The sequence below is a fragment of the Rhinatrema bivittatum genome, chromosome 12, assembly GCF_901001135.1.
Source record: "Rhinatrema bivittatum chromosome 12, aRhiBiv1.1, whole genome shotgun sequence".
Lineage (NCBI taxonomy): Eukaryota > Metazoa > Chordata > Amphibia > Gymnophiona > Rhinatrematidae > Rhinatrema > Rhinatrema bivittatum.
In genome coordinates this window covers 22,030,603-22,049,317 of record NC_042626.1, presented here as the reverse complement: position 1 = coordinate 22,049,317, position 18,715 = coordinate 22,030,603, and the positions used below count along the sequence as shown (strand labels likewise).

The 18,715-nt window shown below is 41.5% G+C and overlaps 1 protein-coding gene across 2 annotated transcripts in view; it reads right to left on the bottom strand.

Annotated features, from left to right (window-relative positions):
• Positions 1–18,209, bottom strand: part of TREH (trehalase) — a 30,296-nt gene extending 12,087 nt beyond the window's left edge. The window contains exons 1-7 of one of the 2 annotated variants that reach the window (XM_029573127.1): positions 18,030–18,209; positions 14,234–14,452; positions 11,012–11,159; positions 8,690–8,777; positions 8,127–8,227; positions 7,884–7,976; positions 4,756–4,872 (exon numbers count right to left, since the gene is read on the bottom strand). In XM_029573127.1, the coding sequence (XP_029428987.1) occupies positions 4,756–4,872; positions 7,884–7,976; positions 8,127–8,227; positions 8,690–8,777; positions 11,012–11,159; positions 14,234–14,381 (695 nt within the window). In that variant the 5' untranslated portion in view covers positions 14,382–14,452; positions 18,030–18,209. The remainder of the gene's footprint in view (positions 1–4,755; positions 4,873–7,883; positions 7,977–8,126; positions 8,228–8,689; positions 8,778–11,011; positions 11,160–14,233; positions 14,453–18,029) is intronic. The other variant, XM_029573126.1, reaches the window with a different exon arrangement.
• Positions 18,210–18,715: the final 506 nt, after the last annotated feature.

Genomic DNA, 18,715 nt, shown 5'->3' with positions numbered 1-18,715 from the left:
TGCAGCGTTAGGTATAAGAAGTGGGCCAGAGGTTAGTGACTGCACATATTAGACAGTAGCAATTAGAATATTTTTAGCAGGTCTGAATTCTTACAGTTGTGCAGGAAGACTAACATCAGAGGTCTGGGACAGGATGAAAAGAGGAAGAAGGTTAAAGGTTACAGAAGAAAGATGTTCCGACGTGCTTAGCAATGCAAATACAAAAATATGCCAAAAAGTAATTATCTATGCTTGCTTAAAATTAAAAAAAAAGGAGAAATGGAAGTTTACAGGTCAGGATGTCCTAAGAATGCTGAGCTATGCAATTCATGCTAACTTTTAGGGAATAAGAGAAAATGCTCTGGTGAGACTTGTTCATGTCAGAGGTTCTCTTGATATGCGCATATCCATAAAGCAGAAATATTTATTGCAATTAACTTGGGTGTGATTTTTATTTCATCTGAGTTAGAAGGTCCAGGGATTTAATACATTTTTATAGTTCCTGAGAAGTTTCTTCACTGCAACCTGGCCACGCCTACCGCTGGCACCTCCAAAATACATTGGCCTTGAGAACGGATTTCTAGATGAGTTGTATAACAAACTTAGGCCTAGATTTTCTAACCTACCGCGGCGTTGTGAATCGTGTGGTGCCGGGGGGGGGGGGGGGGGGCAGACCTGCGATAGCCGGCAGTGATCGCACCTCCGTGGTGAGATCGCTGCCGGCTTTCGCACCCAATAGCACCATCGTAAAAGGTGGTGCTATTGGGTGCAAAATTGGAAGCAAAAAGGCTTCTTTACCTTTTCGCCGTCCACGCTGTCTTCGCAGCGTCCGCCCCGACTCCTCCTGTTCCAGTTTTGATGCCACCCCTTTTTAGTGATCACATGCGATCACTTTGAAAAATGACCCCCTTAGTTTTTAAATAAATGGGACTTATCAGGCTGCAAGGCTTTAAACACCATTATCAAAATGTTGAAGTTTAATCTCTGAGGTATGGGCAACCAGTGTAAACGTTGTAAATGGGGAGTATTATGTTCAAATTGAACTATTTTGAGTAGTAAATATACTGAGAGTTTGGCAGTAATTGAAGCACCTGTAGGCACTTTTTCAGCAGATCAATATATAAAGAATTATAGAAGTCTATTGATATTAAAAGTCGAACAGATCCAAATACTGTGGTAAATGCCGAAGCATTTGTAACTTATAATTGTGGAACAAACTTAAGGAACTGTCAAAAACACACTAAGATTATTTGCTCTACAATCTGATCCCCATTTATTGATAACCTATCCAAAATTACTGGTCTATGTAACCTTGAAATCTATAATGGCATTAATATCCATCCATTTTTTTTTTACACTGCCGTTAAGTACTCTGATATTCATAAAATGGCAGAAGACATAACATCCTGGACTACAAAATACATCTGCACATCAGGATAAGAAAACAATGAAAGAATTCAAAGGGGCATGGGATAAACACTGTGGATCCCTAAAGGCTAGAGGATGGGAATGAAGAAGAGTGTGCATGGGGTAACTTGCTGGTGGGGCGGTTATTACCCTTAACCAATGGGCCTTCATACTGATGATGCAACTCCATCATTGCTGTCTGCTTCCATGGTGAGGGGTAAAGGGAAATTGGGTTCAAAAAGCAACCATCAAGGTTTATGATCTGGGAAACTGACCTGGGGGTGAGCTATCACAAGTTTGCTGGGCAGACTGGATTGATCATTTGGTCCTTTTCTGCCATCATTTCTATGTTTCATAAGATTTAAAAAATATATTAAAAGAATCTAATAGACCACATAATGAAAAAAGAAAAATATTAAATAAGGTAGGGGATAAAACTGCATCCTGTGGTACACTCCCTGCTGAATTAAACCATTCTGATCTAGAGGATCCCACTTTAACTTGTTGCTGGCGGGCCCTCAAGAAATATTTGAACCAGGTTAGAAGTGACTCCCCATCCTTATTTCTCTTAATCTTGCTAGCAGAATTGAATGACGCACTGAATCAAAAGCAGAAGTGATATCTAGATAAATTACTAAGACATCGCCTCCAGAATCCAGTGTATGTAGTAAATCATTAACAGATCAACACAGACACTGAGCTTTGTCCATTTCTAAAACCACATTGGTTCTCATGCAAGATCTCCCTAGAATCTAGAAACTTGTACTTAGGAAAAGGCAACTTTTTCTAAAATTTTTCTTAAAGACAATAAATATGACCTAGGTCTATAACTGTTAGAAAGATCTTTTGGGAGATTGCCCTTTAACACCAGGCAAACTAAAGATTTTTTGAACACCCCTGGCACAACAGTTTGACAGGGATTGGTTTATCAAATCTATAAATTCCTCTTTTTATAGAACAAAAAATCATGTTGGACAAGGGTCCAACCGCGGGCTAAAGGAGAGCCCGCAAAAAAAGGAGTTTCGCAGTGATTTCGCCGCATCAACGTTATTGGAAAGACGACCCGTGATTTCCCCTGAAGCAGGACAATTGTCCGAAACATGGCCATGTCGGGACTTATGGGACTCGATCGTTATTCTGGATAAGTATTCCTTTTCAATCATATGGTATCTAATTGGGAATTTCCCCTATAATTTTTGTATGGTTTCTTTTAAAGAAAATTAGAAAAATTTAGCAAATTTGCAGGATTTATTAAAGTAAATTAGACCCCTATGGTAAACGAGAAGCTATTTTGAAATGTGTTACTCGTGAATAGAGGGTCTTACATTAGTATCTTGGCGATAGAGTGCTTTCTATTTGAAATAAGACCAATACATTTATTTCTTTGTCATTTGGACAAGGGTCCAACACATAAGAGTTTAAGCCTTGCAACTTAACTTCCACTTCTGTACCTGAAACCATTTCAAATGTTTCCAGATATGTTTCAGGATCAACAAGTTGCAATTGTAGTAATAGCTCCCTCTCTTCTACTCCTGATTAGCTTTAGTCACACAATAATCAGCAAAAATCTGAGCCAAAAATTAACTGAAGAGAATTCTGTTCCTGCGATTCAGTCAAATGTTGAACCATTCAAAAAAGTTCCTTTGGTCTATTCAATGATTTTTGAAGCTGGGAAGAAAATATTCTTTCTAGTTACCCTAAACAGTTCCCTATACTTTTTTATGAGCCACTCTGAACAACTCAATTTTCTGAATTGGGCACTTACTTTTGGCTACTTGCATTGCACTTATTAATTTTAAGTTCAGTGGAAAACTAGACACACAGGACTCATGGGGAAGAAATGGTTATGAGCCAGGAGAATTGGAGGATCCAGTGAAGATTGCCATCTTTGTAAAATAAATGACAACAGCTAAGGACAAATCATCTGATAGTGTAGTGGGAGGTAGGTCAGAGGGAGTCCCAGCAACCCAATCTGAGAGATCAGAGTTATGATCAGACCCGGTTTCCTATGGGGGGGGGGGGGGGGGGGCTACAATCCGGATAATGGATCTTCTGATTCTCTTTCCTACCCCCATGAGTCCTGTCCTACATGGGACTGATCAGTCTGTGTATCTGTGGAAAAAAGAACAATCCATCTTGTGACCTGAAAAGCAGTCTCTATTTAAACCTAAGAAATGCTCTCTTTACCTTGCTTGCTGTTTGAATGATATGAGGTGAGGGATTGTGACAATGTCATATTATATTAAGACTATTTTAGGCAGTTAAATAGATTCCCGGAAGACATTCTGTGCAAGGTGGGGTTAGCGATAGACCAAAACACTCACCAATAATTGATAAATGTGGAACATGTACATTGCACATAGTTTACCATAAGGAAGGCCTGAAGCTGTAGCGTGCTGTCACTTGTTTTTCTTACTAGACTGCATGGTACTAATGAGCTAAAAGATAAGCAGGAAGAGCTCTGTTCTTCGAAGAGATAAGCTGGTGAAGGCCTGTGTTTGAAACTTGTAGGAGTCAGGCAGTACCAGTTTCTTTAACTGGCCATAGTTTAATGAGCTACAGATGACTATTGTCAGAGATACAAGTACATGTCAGAACACTTAACACCTGCAGATGCGGGAAAAAAGCCAGAGAAAAGAAAGGATATAAGGGACTGCGAGTAACATTTCTTTAGATGAGCCCCAAACACGAGCAGGTATCTTGTGTGTGGGGACTCAGGGCTTGCAGTCTTCCCTTTCCCAGGTTCCATTAGCTCATAGAAAGGAAGACCTATGAGGGAAGTGTCCTTGTATAAAATCTATCTTTATTAAAATTGTCTTCATTAATCTATATAATATTTATGGTGATTCTGGGTGCTTATTACTGATATTCACTTTTGATATTATATTTACTATATTTAGTAAACTAATTTTGCTTTTATAAGGTTGTGTATTGTGTGTTCTATGATGTAATAACACCACTCAGCCCACCTTTCACACATTACTGCTCACCAGCTTCAAAACTTGTACCACTTTAACCACTTGTGTCCATTTCATAAGAGTAACAATTCAACAAATGACCACTTTCACCCCTAATCTGCAGCAATCAATGCACACCACTCATCTGCTCACCTTCACCCTTCCAACCTGAACCATGTGATAAAGCTTTTGTTCTCTACTGCTTTTGTTTTTCATCAATATGTTAAGCAGGACCACAGAAACCAGCTTTGGAATGGGAATGAAAAGGAAGAAAAGACATGAAAATGCTCCAATGTCCCTTGAGTAATTTGTTTTATGATTTTTGTACTCATTAGAAAACAATTCAAGGTTTGTGCATATTGAGGGTTAGGGGAACTGTACACCTGAGAGAAGTAGAAAGCAGTGTACTCACCTGAGAAACTCCGAGTCCTCATATTTAGCCATGTAACTGTCCATCATCAGTGTCAGGAAAGGGGGTTGGCTCCTACGTAGATAGTAGACGCGTCCTCCATTTGGGATTAACCCATATCTGATATAAAAGAGAGGAGATTAGATTTTCAGATAACCCCCTTACACCCAAACAAGTATTTACCTAGAAAGAGAAAGAGGGGCTAAGAGGAGTGACCCAGATGGAAAGAAGCATATGAGAGAAAGAAGAGGTGAGGGCAGGGTGGAGCAGGGCAAGGCAGGACACAGAGGGTTATAAGGAAGTGAGCAAGAGAGGGACCCTAGAACTCCAATATACCTGTTTGGAGGTGCAAATCAGAAACCACAAACTGGGCAGCTTCAGAACCTTCAAACTAGGATACCGTACCCGAGTCATAAATAAACCAGACAAACAGCCCCTAAAATGCAGACTAAGTGAAAAAGAAATATGCAGAGAACAAAGAAATCCCAAGATGCCAGAGTCTGCATGCAGTGCAATACTGGAAAGATGTAAAAAAACAAACCAACCACAAAACAGCTTTCCTCCTGTAAGGTGTAAAATCCAAACGATAAAAGCTGCCAGAGAAAGGTAGACCATACAAAAGAATGAGCAGGAAAAAGGCTCTGCATAATCCTCAGAGAAAACAAAAGAAAGCAGCAGCTAGAGAAGCAAAATTTGTCATTTCCTTTGGTCAGGGTCAGAAATAAACTGAGCAGCGTCAAATACCAGAAACTCTCTCTTCTCAGCTTTCATTTGTTTTAACCACTTTTATGTATTTCTGTCAATAAAGAGGCCAATATCTATTATTTGAGAATAGTTGGTTAGGTTTTTTAGTTATCTGACCTTCAGGCTGATTCAGTAAAGATCGTGAGAGACCGGGCGCTCCGTGTTGAGCGCACTCTCCCCCAATGCACGCCCGGGCACCTCTCCCGGGCACATGATCCTATATTTAAATGAGGGGTTGTGCTAAAAGGAGGCGCTAGGGATAATTATGCCACCCTAGCGCCTCCTTGGCCTAGGAGAGGTGGCTCTGTCAGTGGGTTCAGGAAATGGAGACGCTCAATTTTATGAGCATTGGTTTTCTGAATCCGCTGACAGCAATTGGTTAGGAAAACAGAAGCCGTTAAAATTCAGCATCCCTTCTCCTAACCGGACTGACTGGCACATTTTTTTTTTGTTCCTCAGACTTAATATCCTAGTGATATTAAGTCTGTTTAAAATCATGAGAGGTCTAGAACGGGTAGATGTGAATCGGTTATTTACTCTTTCGGATAATAGAAAGACTAGGGGGCACTCCATGAAGTTAGCATGGGGCACATTTAAAACTAATCGGAGAAAGTTCTTCTTCACTCAATGCACAATTAAACTCTGGAATTTGTTGCCAGAGGATGTGGTTAGTGCAGTTAGTATAGCTGTGTTTAAAAAAGGATTGGATAAGTCCATTACCTGCTATTAAGTTCACTTAGAGAATAGCCACTGCCATTAGCAATGGTTACATGGAATAGACTTAGTTTTTGGGTACTTGCCAGGTTCTTGTGGCCTGGATTTGCCACTGTTGGAGACAGGATCCTGGGCTTGATGGACCCTTGGTCTGACCCAGTATGGCATGTTCTTATGTTCTTATGTAGGGTGTACAGAAAAGCAGCATTTTCTGCTTTTCTGTACACTGTTCCGGGATGTTCATAAATTAACGCCTTTATTTATGAGCGGAAAGTGTTCGGATTGGCCGCACGTTTTACTTTCTGAATCCTGGGTGGATGACGTGCCTTTGCATGTGATGATCCTTGTTAGTTTTCAGGGGCTTTGGCCATGCGTTTTCGAGGCACTAAATCCCTTACAGTATAAGGGGTAATAGAAGCCCCTCGAAAACATGGCTAAGTAACGATGTCATAAGAATGCAAAAGCAAGCCAAAGGGGCCAAGTCCCCCTCCCCCACAATATCTTATAAAGGCCCCCCCCCGTCTGGCCATGCTCTCCCCCCTCCCCCTCAAATCTTTTAATGAAGCAGAGGCTCCCTGTCCTGGTCTTTTTTTCCCCCATCAATTTAAAGAGGAGCCTGCCTCTCTCCTGCAAGGATGAGGAACAGCGCAAATCCCCCCCCCCCCCTTCTCCATCCCCATTGGTACCACTCATCTTATTGCCAGGAGCAGGGGACCGTCTGCCCCGATCCCAGCACCTCCAGTTCACTCAAGGTAAAGCCCACACTTCCACTCTTAGCGGGGCTGAGGGGCCCTTGCTCCTGGCAATAAAAAAAAAATATATATAAGGTACTGGAGGGGAAGAAGAGGTTGGGGGGGGGGGGATCAGTATCATTTCTCATTCTTGCAGGAGGGTGGGAGGGAATGGATGGGGGCAGGGAGCCTCTGCTCTATTAAGTTTTCGGGGGTAAAAAGATCGTGCGCCCAATAGGATCTTTATAAGATAGTGGGGGGAGGGGGGGGGGATTGGCCTGGTGGCCCCTTTATTTGCTTGCTTGGTTTAGCATCCTTACAACAGTGTTACTTGGGCTGATATCTTTTAAAGATCACCACATAAAGAAGCACGTTAACCGGCCACACAAGGCTGGATAACTTAGCCAGATATATGCGATAGTCTGATAAATTAGCCAGATATCCCTTCTCCAGTTAAATCAGAACCAGATAACTACTTATCCAGCTATAATTTAGCCGGTTAAGTGGCTGAATGTGTCACGTTTGCTATTTTGACATAACTTGACTTATCCGTCTAAATGGCTTTTGAACATGGACCTCAAAGTATCTTGAATTTGAAAGGGGAGTATGGAAAATGGGAAGAGAAAGAGTGTGAAACAGACAAGCACAAAGGGTTAAAGGAATCGAGTGAGCCGGACAGGGAATGAGAGAGCAGACTTTCTAGAACGCAAGTCACTATTAACCATATCACTAAGAAAAAAGGATACAAGAGCATCACACAGCTATCTAGTGCTTTTTACGTCTAATGCACAGACACAGAGAAAATCTGCAAGAGTCCCTTCTGGGTGCAGCAGAGGTCTTTTGCAGTTTTTAAAATAGGAAGGGCCGCAGGGCTCCTGACATGCCCCGGCCTCTCAACGTTTGCAGACTCTGGTTCTTGTTACTGCTTCCATCATGACTCGCCTTTCCACAAGGTACAGGAAGTTCTCAATCATTCCCTTTGCCGTGGCCTTCATTTCCGACACAAGGAGCCCATTGATCACCCAGTATGAATCCCTGAAGTTGTGGACAGACAGACAGGGATTAAATCTCAGGAGTCTGTTCCCTTGCTAGTAAACACCATTGCATGCAATCAAGCTCACTCCCCAGAAGTTATTTTCATCTTCTCTGCACCCAGTAATGCGATTCACACCCCAAATCACTCACCAGTAATAAAATTCACGGAATCGCCCACCAGGTACCACCACAGGATATGGGACATAGATTAGAGAATGAAGCTCAGGGTGATTTTGTACATCATTTTTCATCTCAAAAGAGGGAAAAAAAAAATGTTTCTCAGAAGTGTTACAAATCTTATAAGACCCTTCCACATACAGTATCATATCCCCCATTCCTTACACTTCTAGTCTGTCAGTAATCGCAGGATCAGCATTCAAGACCCCCAAGCCCTGTAAGCACTGCAGGTGAGATGGGAATGGAAAGGAAAGCACAGCCGAGAAGTGCAAACTCATTTCATACAATACCACCTCTCCCTTACTTCAGAGGGAACTGCCAGATGTGCTGGGTGGGGGAACCAGTGGTGTCCTCATCTAGTGATGCTGGGGTTAGGACTATTAATTCCCAGCATTAGGGATGTATCTTAAACAAGAACTGCTCTCTATAATAGTAGAGGTTTGTTCCTGCCAAAGAGTTTACGTCAACTAGCAAAGAGTTTACGTCAACTAGCAAAGAGTTTACAAGCGAACTTTCATCCATTCATGTTCTGGTACCTTCCTTCCTAGAGACTTCCAGATTGCATGCAGTTCTTTGGCCCATCTATTTAGCTTCTCATCAGAAATAGTCTTCAAGATCTGAGGACTGGAAAAACAGAAACCAAGTCAATTTGAACCTATTCTCTATGGCAGAGTAAGGGTTTGGCTTAAAATCGGGTTAATTTACACTCTTCTCTATATGGTTGCATGTAGGATTGTTTGAAATCCTGCTCTGCCTGTGGTTCAACATTTATTTTTTATTTTAATTATTTCCATTTCTTATTCCACCGTTTTCTAGGAAAGGCATAAGACAGATTATAAAGAATGATGTGAATTGCAGTACATATATCTGAGGGTGAGAGGAGGGGACAAAACATAAAACTGGGAATTGAACAATACAAAAAAAAAAAACAAAACTGTAGAGGTAGCAACACAGTGTACATGGATTTCATAGTTTAGGGAGGATACTGGGCAATAAGATAAAAATGACACACAGAATACTGCTTTCATATTTAAGGGAGGATACCTAAGATGGGTGGAAATGCAGAGTTCAGGGGAATAGCCAAGTTTTGATTCTCTCTCAAAATGAGTAGTAGCAAGTCCTGAAGAAAATTGTTCCATAAGTTGAATGCCAAGCAACTGAACACATGAAGCCTCATGCATGCTGGCCTTGCTGTAGCTAGTGAAGGGGCAGATTAAAGGGCCTGTTGTGGGGACTGAAGTGCCCTTGTTGGGATTTATGTGGGCAGTTGATGCGAAGTACACTGGTGCTGTATGCTTCAGTTATTTGAATACAATACAGACTAGTTTAAATTTAGCTGGCTTTCAGCATACTATTGTTGTATGCACTTCTGTCTATTGTTGCTCGCTCGATATATCCTGCTCCAGATATCATAGTTCATTTTATGGTTTAGGTTAAAGGCTAATTTATCCCTTTTTTTGGACAGTTTCTTCCTGCTCCTTTGGGTTTCCCACTTCTACAGGGCTTCAGTGTAATGAGCCTTCATTCCCAGCTAGTCAGGGATTTTTTCCTGCATATATCATTCCCTTGCAGCTTCCTTTAGTCCTATCATCGCAGTGTTCACCAAGGGCCATGCACCAGGGCTCCTCCTGATGCTCGGCCTCACTTTCCCTCCCGGAACTGCGAACACTGCCTCAATCCCCAGCTGACCTGAAGCGTGGAAGACCTGAACCAGGAACTTAACCCAGGTCCATTCATATGCCCAGCACCAAGCCAGCCCAGTCTGCCTTTTCTGTTTTTACAATTAAATGCAGTAGGGTTAATCAAGACCAGCACTGCTAAGGTCTACGTGAATGTACTTCCACCCTAACTGTGTACCTCCCTCAGATCATTTTTGGGCTGCAGTTAAGATGCGTCAGTGAAAGGAGGAAATATGAGCCACAGTTCCCAGGTTGTCCTCTTCTGGGCAGGCTTCCTGTTTAGAGAGGAAGCTGGCAGCAGGAGGTACACAGCTCAATCCTCACCTTCACGGACAGCTGCTGATGGCAGACAGGTCCAGGGAGGCCTGGAGCAGCAAGGACAGAGTGGGATAGAGGCAAGCGGTAGCCCAGTTGTTGGGACACCTACATTTAAAGCTGCCTATTTTTTTTGCACCGGCCCTGGTTTTAGGTTATTCACCTCTATCTAGGGCTGGATTAGATTTTGTCCATTTCAACATGGGATTTTCTAGGCACTTAAGAAATAGTATCAGACAGCTACCAAGTTATACAAACTAACACACATTAAGTCATCTGCCAATACTCTGTTTCTTTTCAAATTGCAGACTTGCTTTTAAAATTATGTCAAATGCAAAACTCTGCAGGGATCCACAGTTTTATGGTTACCTTAGGATTTTCAATCTCCCCCAAGTTTCAAGAAGAGAGAAAAATATTTACAAACCTAGTGCTCTAAGGTTGCCAAGCTGGCTCTAGGTTTTTCCTCAGGAAAGGTTGATCCAGGCTTGGTTTATCCCACTATACACATGGGCTTGTAGTCCTGTTCTAATAAAAGGGATACAAGTCCATGCATGAAGCACAGTAAAAGCAGGACATGCTCAACATTTCCCGCAAAAAACAGGAGCTAGCTGGCTTCCCTGAAATCCCTATGAATTAAAAAGATTGCTTGGATTTCAGCTACTCCTGACTGCAGAAAATCTAAATAGTTTGATTATTTTGCAGACTTTTCACAAGTTTTCCTAAATCCAAATAGAACAAGCAGACTTATTCTCCATTTACACGTTTATGATAGACCAGCGTTATGAATTTGCACCAGAGGGATGCTAGCTAGGCAGCACAGCACACCACTACTCTCCTATAGCAAGTGGGGATCAGTATTTATACTTCTCAGGCCAGTCTTTTGGAGTCCACGGCTCAAACTCCTGCCCGGGTGGAGCGAAAGATAAGTTGACAAATTGAAACAGTTCATCTCTGCTCAGATTTCCTCCTGGAGACTTTTCCAGCAAGTTCTGGAAATTCTGGAGGACTTGCTCTGCAAAACAAAACCATGCAAAAAAATAAATCTATGCTCATTTCATTCCTTTAAGTACTGGTACCTCTAAACAGAGGACCTTAGCTTAAGTAATAAAAATGCTGAAGTGCATTCAAAGCAAAAAGCCTGCAAGGAAGTTGGTTGGTTCACTAGGTGACCACAGGAATAAAGGGGCGCTCGGGAGGGTCAAGGCCATAGCAGAAAAACTACATTAATTCTTTACTTTGATCTTTAATGAAGAGGATATTGGAGAGAGATGCACACCAGAATATTTTTTTTTTTTTAAATGGCATCAATTCAGAGGAAATGAAGCAAATTAACTGAAAATGAAGCAGCAAAAATATATTGAGAAACTAAAGAGGACTGGATGGTATTCACACCAGCGTCCCGAAAATTTAAAATCGCATACCTGTTATTAGTAACCTATGATTAAAAAACAGCAGTAGCATCTGAAGACCGGAAGGTGGCCAATTAAATGCCAATTTTTTTAAGAAGGGCTCCAAGGGTGATCCAGGAAACTACAAACCAGTGAGCCTATCAGGCTGGGCAAAATGGTAGAAGCTATTCTTAAAAATTACTGGCCATATGGCCTAATGGGGAAGAACTTTCAATTACAACAAGACGTATCTGCCAAAAATTACAATGAATATTCTAAGGGACCATCATATAAACCCCTCTGATATCTTTTAGAGCCTTGCATGTGCTCTATCGATAAGTCAAAGGGGTACACGTTTAATCATTGGTCCAATTTATTTATTTAGATTTTTTAAGCATTTTTATAAAATTTATTTAAAAAGTGCACTACTTCCCAGTTTGAAGTTAATTCATGCCCAACACGGTATCATGTTTCGCAAACTGCTGCTTCAGGGGCTGGAATCGGCATATACTCGAATTTCACCCACCAAAGACTGAATCTTTGGCAGGTGAAAATGCTTTGTGAAGAAATGATCGGCCGCCTCAATCAACAAAATTAAAACAGGACTGAAAAGAAAAGAAGGAATTTTTTTGAATTCGAGTATATGCCGATTCCAGCCCCTGAAGCAGCAGTTTGCGAAACATGATACCGTGTTGGGCATGAATTAACTTCAAACTGGGAAGTAGTGCACTTTTTAAATAAATTTTATAAAAATGCTTAAAAAAAATAAATCACAAAAAATTGGACCAATGAGTAAACGTGTACCCCTTTGACTTATCGATAGAGCACAAGCAAGGCTCTAAAAGATATCAAAGAGGGGTTTATATGATGGTCCCTTAGAATATTCATTGTAATTTTTGGCGGATACGTCTTGTTGTAATTGTTTGTTATATCGTACTGCCCATTAAGGCTTTTTCTATATCACTAATGGGGAAGAACGGCATGGATTTAGCAAAGCAAAGTCTGGCCTTATCCATCTATTAGATTTTTTTTTAAGATGTTAATATGTGGATACAATGAGTCTGTTGATATAAAGCATCTGTCAAATGCCTTTTAAAAATCCAAAGTCCCTCATGAGAGACTCATCGTGAAATTAAAAAGTTATGGGATAGGAGGCAAGGTCCTATTGTGATTTGGTAACCGGTTAACAGACAGGAAACAGGATAGAACTAAATGGTCAATTTTCCAAATGAAGAAAGGTCAATAGTGGAGAGCCTCACGGATCTGTATTGGGACCAGTGCTGTTTAACAGCTTCATCAATGATCTAGAAAGGGAGACATGAGTGAGGCAATCTCATTTTCAGATGATACAAAATTATTCAAAGTTGTTAAAACACGAGTAGATTGTGAGAAACTGTAGAAAGACCTTGCAAGGCTGGGGGACTAGACATCGAAGAGACAGATGAAGTTGTGTGTGGACAAGTGCAAAGTGATGTACACTTGGAAAAAATCCTAAGTACAAGTACACAATATGGGATTCTTTATTAGGTGTCACAACAATACTTGTTAAAATCCTCAGCTTAGTGTGCGGCGGCAGCAGTCAGAACAGCAAGCACCTTTAGCATTGTACACAGTTCTAGTCACCCCATCTCAAGAAAGATAGCAAAACTAGAAAAAGGTATGGAGATGAGCAACAAAAGTGATAAAGGGGCTAGAACAGCTCCCTTATGAATAAAGGCTCAACAGGTTAGGACTCTTTAGCTTGGAGTAGAGGCAACAAAAGGGATATATGATAGATGCTTATAAAATCTTAAGTGGGATGGAACAGGTCAATAGGGGATTGCTATTTACCCTTTCAAATAGAACCAAGGCTAGAGATACTCCATGAAACTAAAGGTAGCACGTTTAAAAGAAATCAGAGAAAGCATTTTTTTCACTCAACATACACTCAAGCTGTGGAATTTGTTGCCTGAGGAAGTGGTCAAGGCATCTAGCATTGTGAGGTTTAAGAAGGGTATAGACAGTTTCTAGAGAAAAAGTGCATAAAGCATTATTAGCCAGGCAATTTGGGAAATCTCACCATAAGAAACAGATTTACTCTCTGGAATTGGCCAGTGTTGGAGAGAGGATACAGGGCTCCATGGACCTTTGGTTTGACCCAGCATGGCATCTCATATGTATTGCCATCATGGCAGTAAATGGCACTGTATAGATATAGGATCATCACTAACTCTTGTTTGTCTACATTTGGATATAGGTTACTCTAGTAACCAATAGCATGGATGTTATGATTTGTACACTCAACTTTAGGCTGCAGGACTGCTCTAGAGTCAGCAGGATTCACATGCTTAACATTGTTAATTCATTACCTGAATATGCACTATAATGCCTCTACTAACTCACTAATTTATTTCTATATTAATCAAAACCTGTAAACCATTGTGATGGCGAAACCGAATGATGGCATATAAAACTCGATAAATAAATAAATGACCTGCCTTTTATAAGAAAAAGTGTTAGCTTGTAATAGAAACATGTTAGAGACCAGCAGGAAGACCATTTGATGCACCCACTTTTCCCATCTGTACCTTGCTAGCGTGCTGCACAGATCTTACTTGCAGTTGCCAGAGATTCCATTCCCTACAGCCCAACTACTGTTTATGAAAGCTCAAAAGAATGACAGAAGGACCAACATTTCTCCACATTCACTACAACTCACCTGGAGGTTCACGCAGAACCATGTCCACAAAATGCTTATCATCAGTGAACAGCTTGGCAGTCTGGACCCTTTTCAGGAGATCCCCAGTACAGTAAATTGGGCTGAGAAGATGAAGAATGAGTTTAACAACGCAATGAAATCCATCCATGAGCTGCAGTCCCCGTGGAAATCACTGCATCCCCTACAGCACACCCCAGCTGTCAGAATACTAGTGTCTTCCTGAGAAAAAGGCAGAGGTTTATCCTAGAAACAATATTATGGCAGATAAACTACATACCCCTTAGTGTGCCCATTATGCAGAATGTAGTCTAGCACCCACAGGACAATTGGAGAGAGACATTAGTCTAGCAGGTAAGAGTAGGGGAGCGTTAAAGGCAATTCACCTCCGAAGAGCATTCTCTGCTAATTCTCCCCTTTCCCCAGTAGTTGCTTTGATAAATACCACAGGCAGGGGCATTTTAAATAAACTAGACTAATTATTTCTCTTGCTAACTTTAATATGCTGCTCCCTTACAACATGAAACTAGGGTTTTAAAGAGAATGTATCTGCTTATTTAGTGTTCAGGTTTGCTATCACAAGTGGCTCTCTCCTTGCTCCAGTTTTGGGTTAATTGATGTGGCCTGGAGGCTGGGACGGGACAGATTTCTGAAGCACCCCTGAACTTGCAGGAAGATATGCATTCCATATGGAAAGAAAGGCTCTTTAGACAATGTACATCAAGAGCCTGCGAAACTAAGATGAGCCACTGTGATAAATGCACAGAGCACCCAAGCAGAGTGGAACCAGCAGACCTACATGACAGTATACGGAGTACTGCATAGAGTTTACTCTGCAGCCATCCAAAAACCAAGAGACTGCAGAAAGTAACTTCCAACTTGAGCAAATCTGCACATCATGAGAATAGGTTTCCAACAGTCTACACAGCAGTAAAGTCTGTGTACACCCGTAGGCGTTTTCCAGTATTTTCAGAACAAACTTAGGCATACAAGTTTGCTTTAAAAAACCCTCTGGTAATTGGCCGAGCACACCCCCACATTCACTCATGTAAAAGCTACACCTCTTCGGAGGGCGTAATTTACGCATATACACATACGCACATAAGTCAAAGCATGCATGAAAGTGCCAACTTCACCCCAGCTGAGCTCTGCACAACATCGGATCATGCATACTGATGTGCACTGAGCCTGGTCACTTTTAGCACAGCTGTTTTACACACATAAAACAGGGCTTTATATACATAATGGCTTTGAAAATTACCCACTATGAGGGGCATTTATTATTTTATTTTTAAACAGCCCAGGTAGTTTGCCAAGTACCCGCAGACCTGCAAACTCATTTTCTAAGTTAAACTCCATATGGAGTTTCCCTTAAAAAGTTTGGACCAGCAAAGTCCGTACATGCAAAACTCAGAAGTACACAGTAAAGTTGGAGGATTAAAAAATGAAATATACATGTACCACAAAACCAAGTAACCTGTAACACTCAAACTTATCTATATAACATATTTTAGTCTCCAGAAGCAGCATCTCTTGGTAACCGATGGGATGCACATGTGCACACACGTAGCTTGGAATCTATGTTCATGTGCCAGAGTGCACACTCTCTGTAAGATTCCTGCAGACACTGGGGCTGTCAGCAGGGCAACAGAGCTGCAGGACTGGAAGGAGCCAGTGACTGGCTGCCTGGAAAAGAGGGCTAGGGGCCTGTCGGGGAAGCAGAGAGACAAATAGGAAGGGAAAGAAAGATTAGATTCCATATATCGTAAAAGTTAGCTGGATACATTTATCTTGGATATCTTCAGGACAGCTCTACCGGACAACCAAAGTTAACCAGATAAGTTATCTGGCTAACTCAGCTCCTCTGGACCAACCCTGGAACACACCTAACTTATCAGCCAAATTCTAGCCAGACAAATAACTATGTGGCCAGAATTCTGTTTGCTATTTTTGTTTATTCGTTCTCTGTAAAGCTTGTTTGCTATTTTTTAGTTCTATGTAAACCGATGTATGTTCCCATACTAATGTCAGTATATAAAAATCCACAAATAAATAAATTCAGTCTGATAAGTGGCCAAATTTCAATTTAGCTGAACAACTTCTCAGTTGCTTCTGAAACAATGGCAAACCTCTGCAGTACTCTGCCAAGAAGAGGGTGGTGGAGCCATGATCACTCAACACCTGGCAATGTGTAGAAAGAGCACAGGAAAAATACAAACCAAAGTTATTTGTTAATTTCACTTCAAAGATTTCTATCAATATTTTACACAAGTGTTGAATGCTTAACTAGGATTAAGGCCATTCTGCAAAGCAGTGGTTCTCAACCCAGTGAGGTTTTCAGAATATCCACAATGAATATGTAGGAGATAGATTTGCATACAGTATTCATTGTGGATATCCTGAAAACCTCACTGGCTAGGTGTTCCCCAAGGACTGGTTTGAGAACCCCTGCTCCAAAGGCCTAAAACAGATCTCGCCAAACTTAAATAAGAGCCTCAAAGAGCACTAATGTCCGTCGGACCCATGCAGCAATTTGATCCTAGCTTTGAAGAAACATTTAAATGGATGCAAAATACGAAAATTAGAGAATAATACATCTGCATATTCATATCATATGACAGGGATGGCCAACTCCAGTCCTCAAGAACCATAAACTCTGCTTTTCAAGACAGCCATAACAAATATGCATGAGGTAGATTTGCATGCACTGCCTCCATTGTATGCAAATATATCTCATGCATATTCATTGAGGACCTCCTAAAAACAGATCTGTTGGTGGCTGAGTACAAGAGTTGGCCACCCTTGTCATACGATTTAACTTTCAATTAGAATGATCTTCCTGCTTCCTTCTAGCTTCTATTTATTATACCACACTAATTAAATTCTTACCCCCAAAACTAATACTACTAATTCTAATGTAGAAACCCTCTCTGTATATGAAATGCCTTAGCCTTGTGTATTAGAGCCAAAGACTGTGCTTACATGTAACCAAAGCTTCAATACACACACTATCACTGGGGGAATTCCATGCCAAAAATGAAAATTGTATTTTGACAAAACATGCAGAAACACCAAAAAATTAAAATAATGCAGAAATGTTCTTACTCAAAACTACAGAATTGACATACAACTCTTCTCACCCCCATCCTACCACAGCCTCCTGTCCCTAGCAATTGCTTCTCCACCCCCATCAGCCTCTACAACTCAACCTCTCTCCACCAGGCTTCTCTTCTGCTCTTCTCCTAACACCACAACCAGCCTCTCACTCACTCTACATCAATTTCAGCTTTGTCATTTCCTATCCACCCTCTTTCCAGTCACTGCCTCAATCAGAATCATTCCTGCCAGGTACCTGTGACCTAGAATGGCCACTGCTGGAGAAAGGATACTGGGCTTAATGGACCCTTGGTCTGACCCAGTATGGCAGTTCTTATGCTGTGCTTTCAATCCTCCTCCTCTTCCTCCCCCCACCACACACACATCCCTCCCATGTTCCAGCCTCTATCCCCCCCTCCTCTTCACTTTGCATCTTGTGGGATATCCTTTCTGGCCCCTATGGGATGATATTGCTACTACTGTTGCACACTAGCAATGCTTTGTCCTTCCGACTGTGCAAGCTGATGCAGCCCAGCATTCCAGTTTTCAACCGCCAGGCCCAATTTGGCTGAAGCCCCCTTAATCCATCTCAAATGGCACAGCCAATTGTAGCTCGATGAATCCTACTTTACCCTCGCGTGAAGTCTTACTGTTAACTTCTTACAGCCTAGTGCAGTTCTCATTTTGTTACAAGAGCAGTTACCTGTCACAGGGAGGAGGGAAAACCAATTCCACACCATTCCATAAGGTCATGCAAGAAGCAATGCAGAGAGAAAGGCACCTTAATCCCCAAGGCATGGTGAAAGACACACCGAAGAGACTGCTGCACTTATACAGAAGAAAAAGGTATCTGGAAGGCTGTCTGGCTTCTTGTTTAGACTTTGCACAAGCGATATCACATGGTAGGATTATAAAAAGGACTGACTGAAAGGGTGTAGGTACTATTGCTCAAGAGGCTTAAAAAGAGAAGAACTTTAACTCTTTGAGTCAAAGAATTAGGATTTTAGCATGCCAGTATACCCCTGCCCCCTAAAAAAAAAAATAGGGTTGATAAGGAAAATTATTTCCATTATTAGTAGAACCCACAAATCATTTACAGTGAAATGAGGATTTATCTTGTAACTGCAGCACTATTCCTCTGCTCCCCCTCCCAGCCCAGCCACAGCATCCTTCCATCCACTCCCTCAGGTTGCTGCTGTTGATAAGTTCACCCACCATTCTCCAGCTCACTGCCCTCTATGCCCCACAGTCACTATTAATGTTAGGTATTTAATCGACAACGCAGATAATTTGCAAATGGCACACACTATTCGCATTGTCCATGCATTATGAAAGCAATGTTGCTCACCTGTAACAATTGTAATCCATACACAGGACAATTCAGCCAGA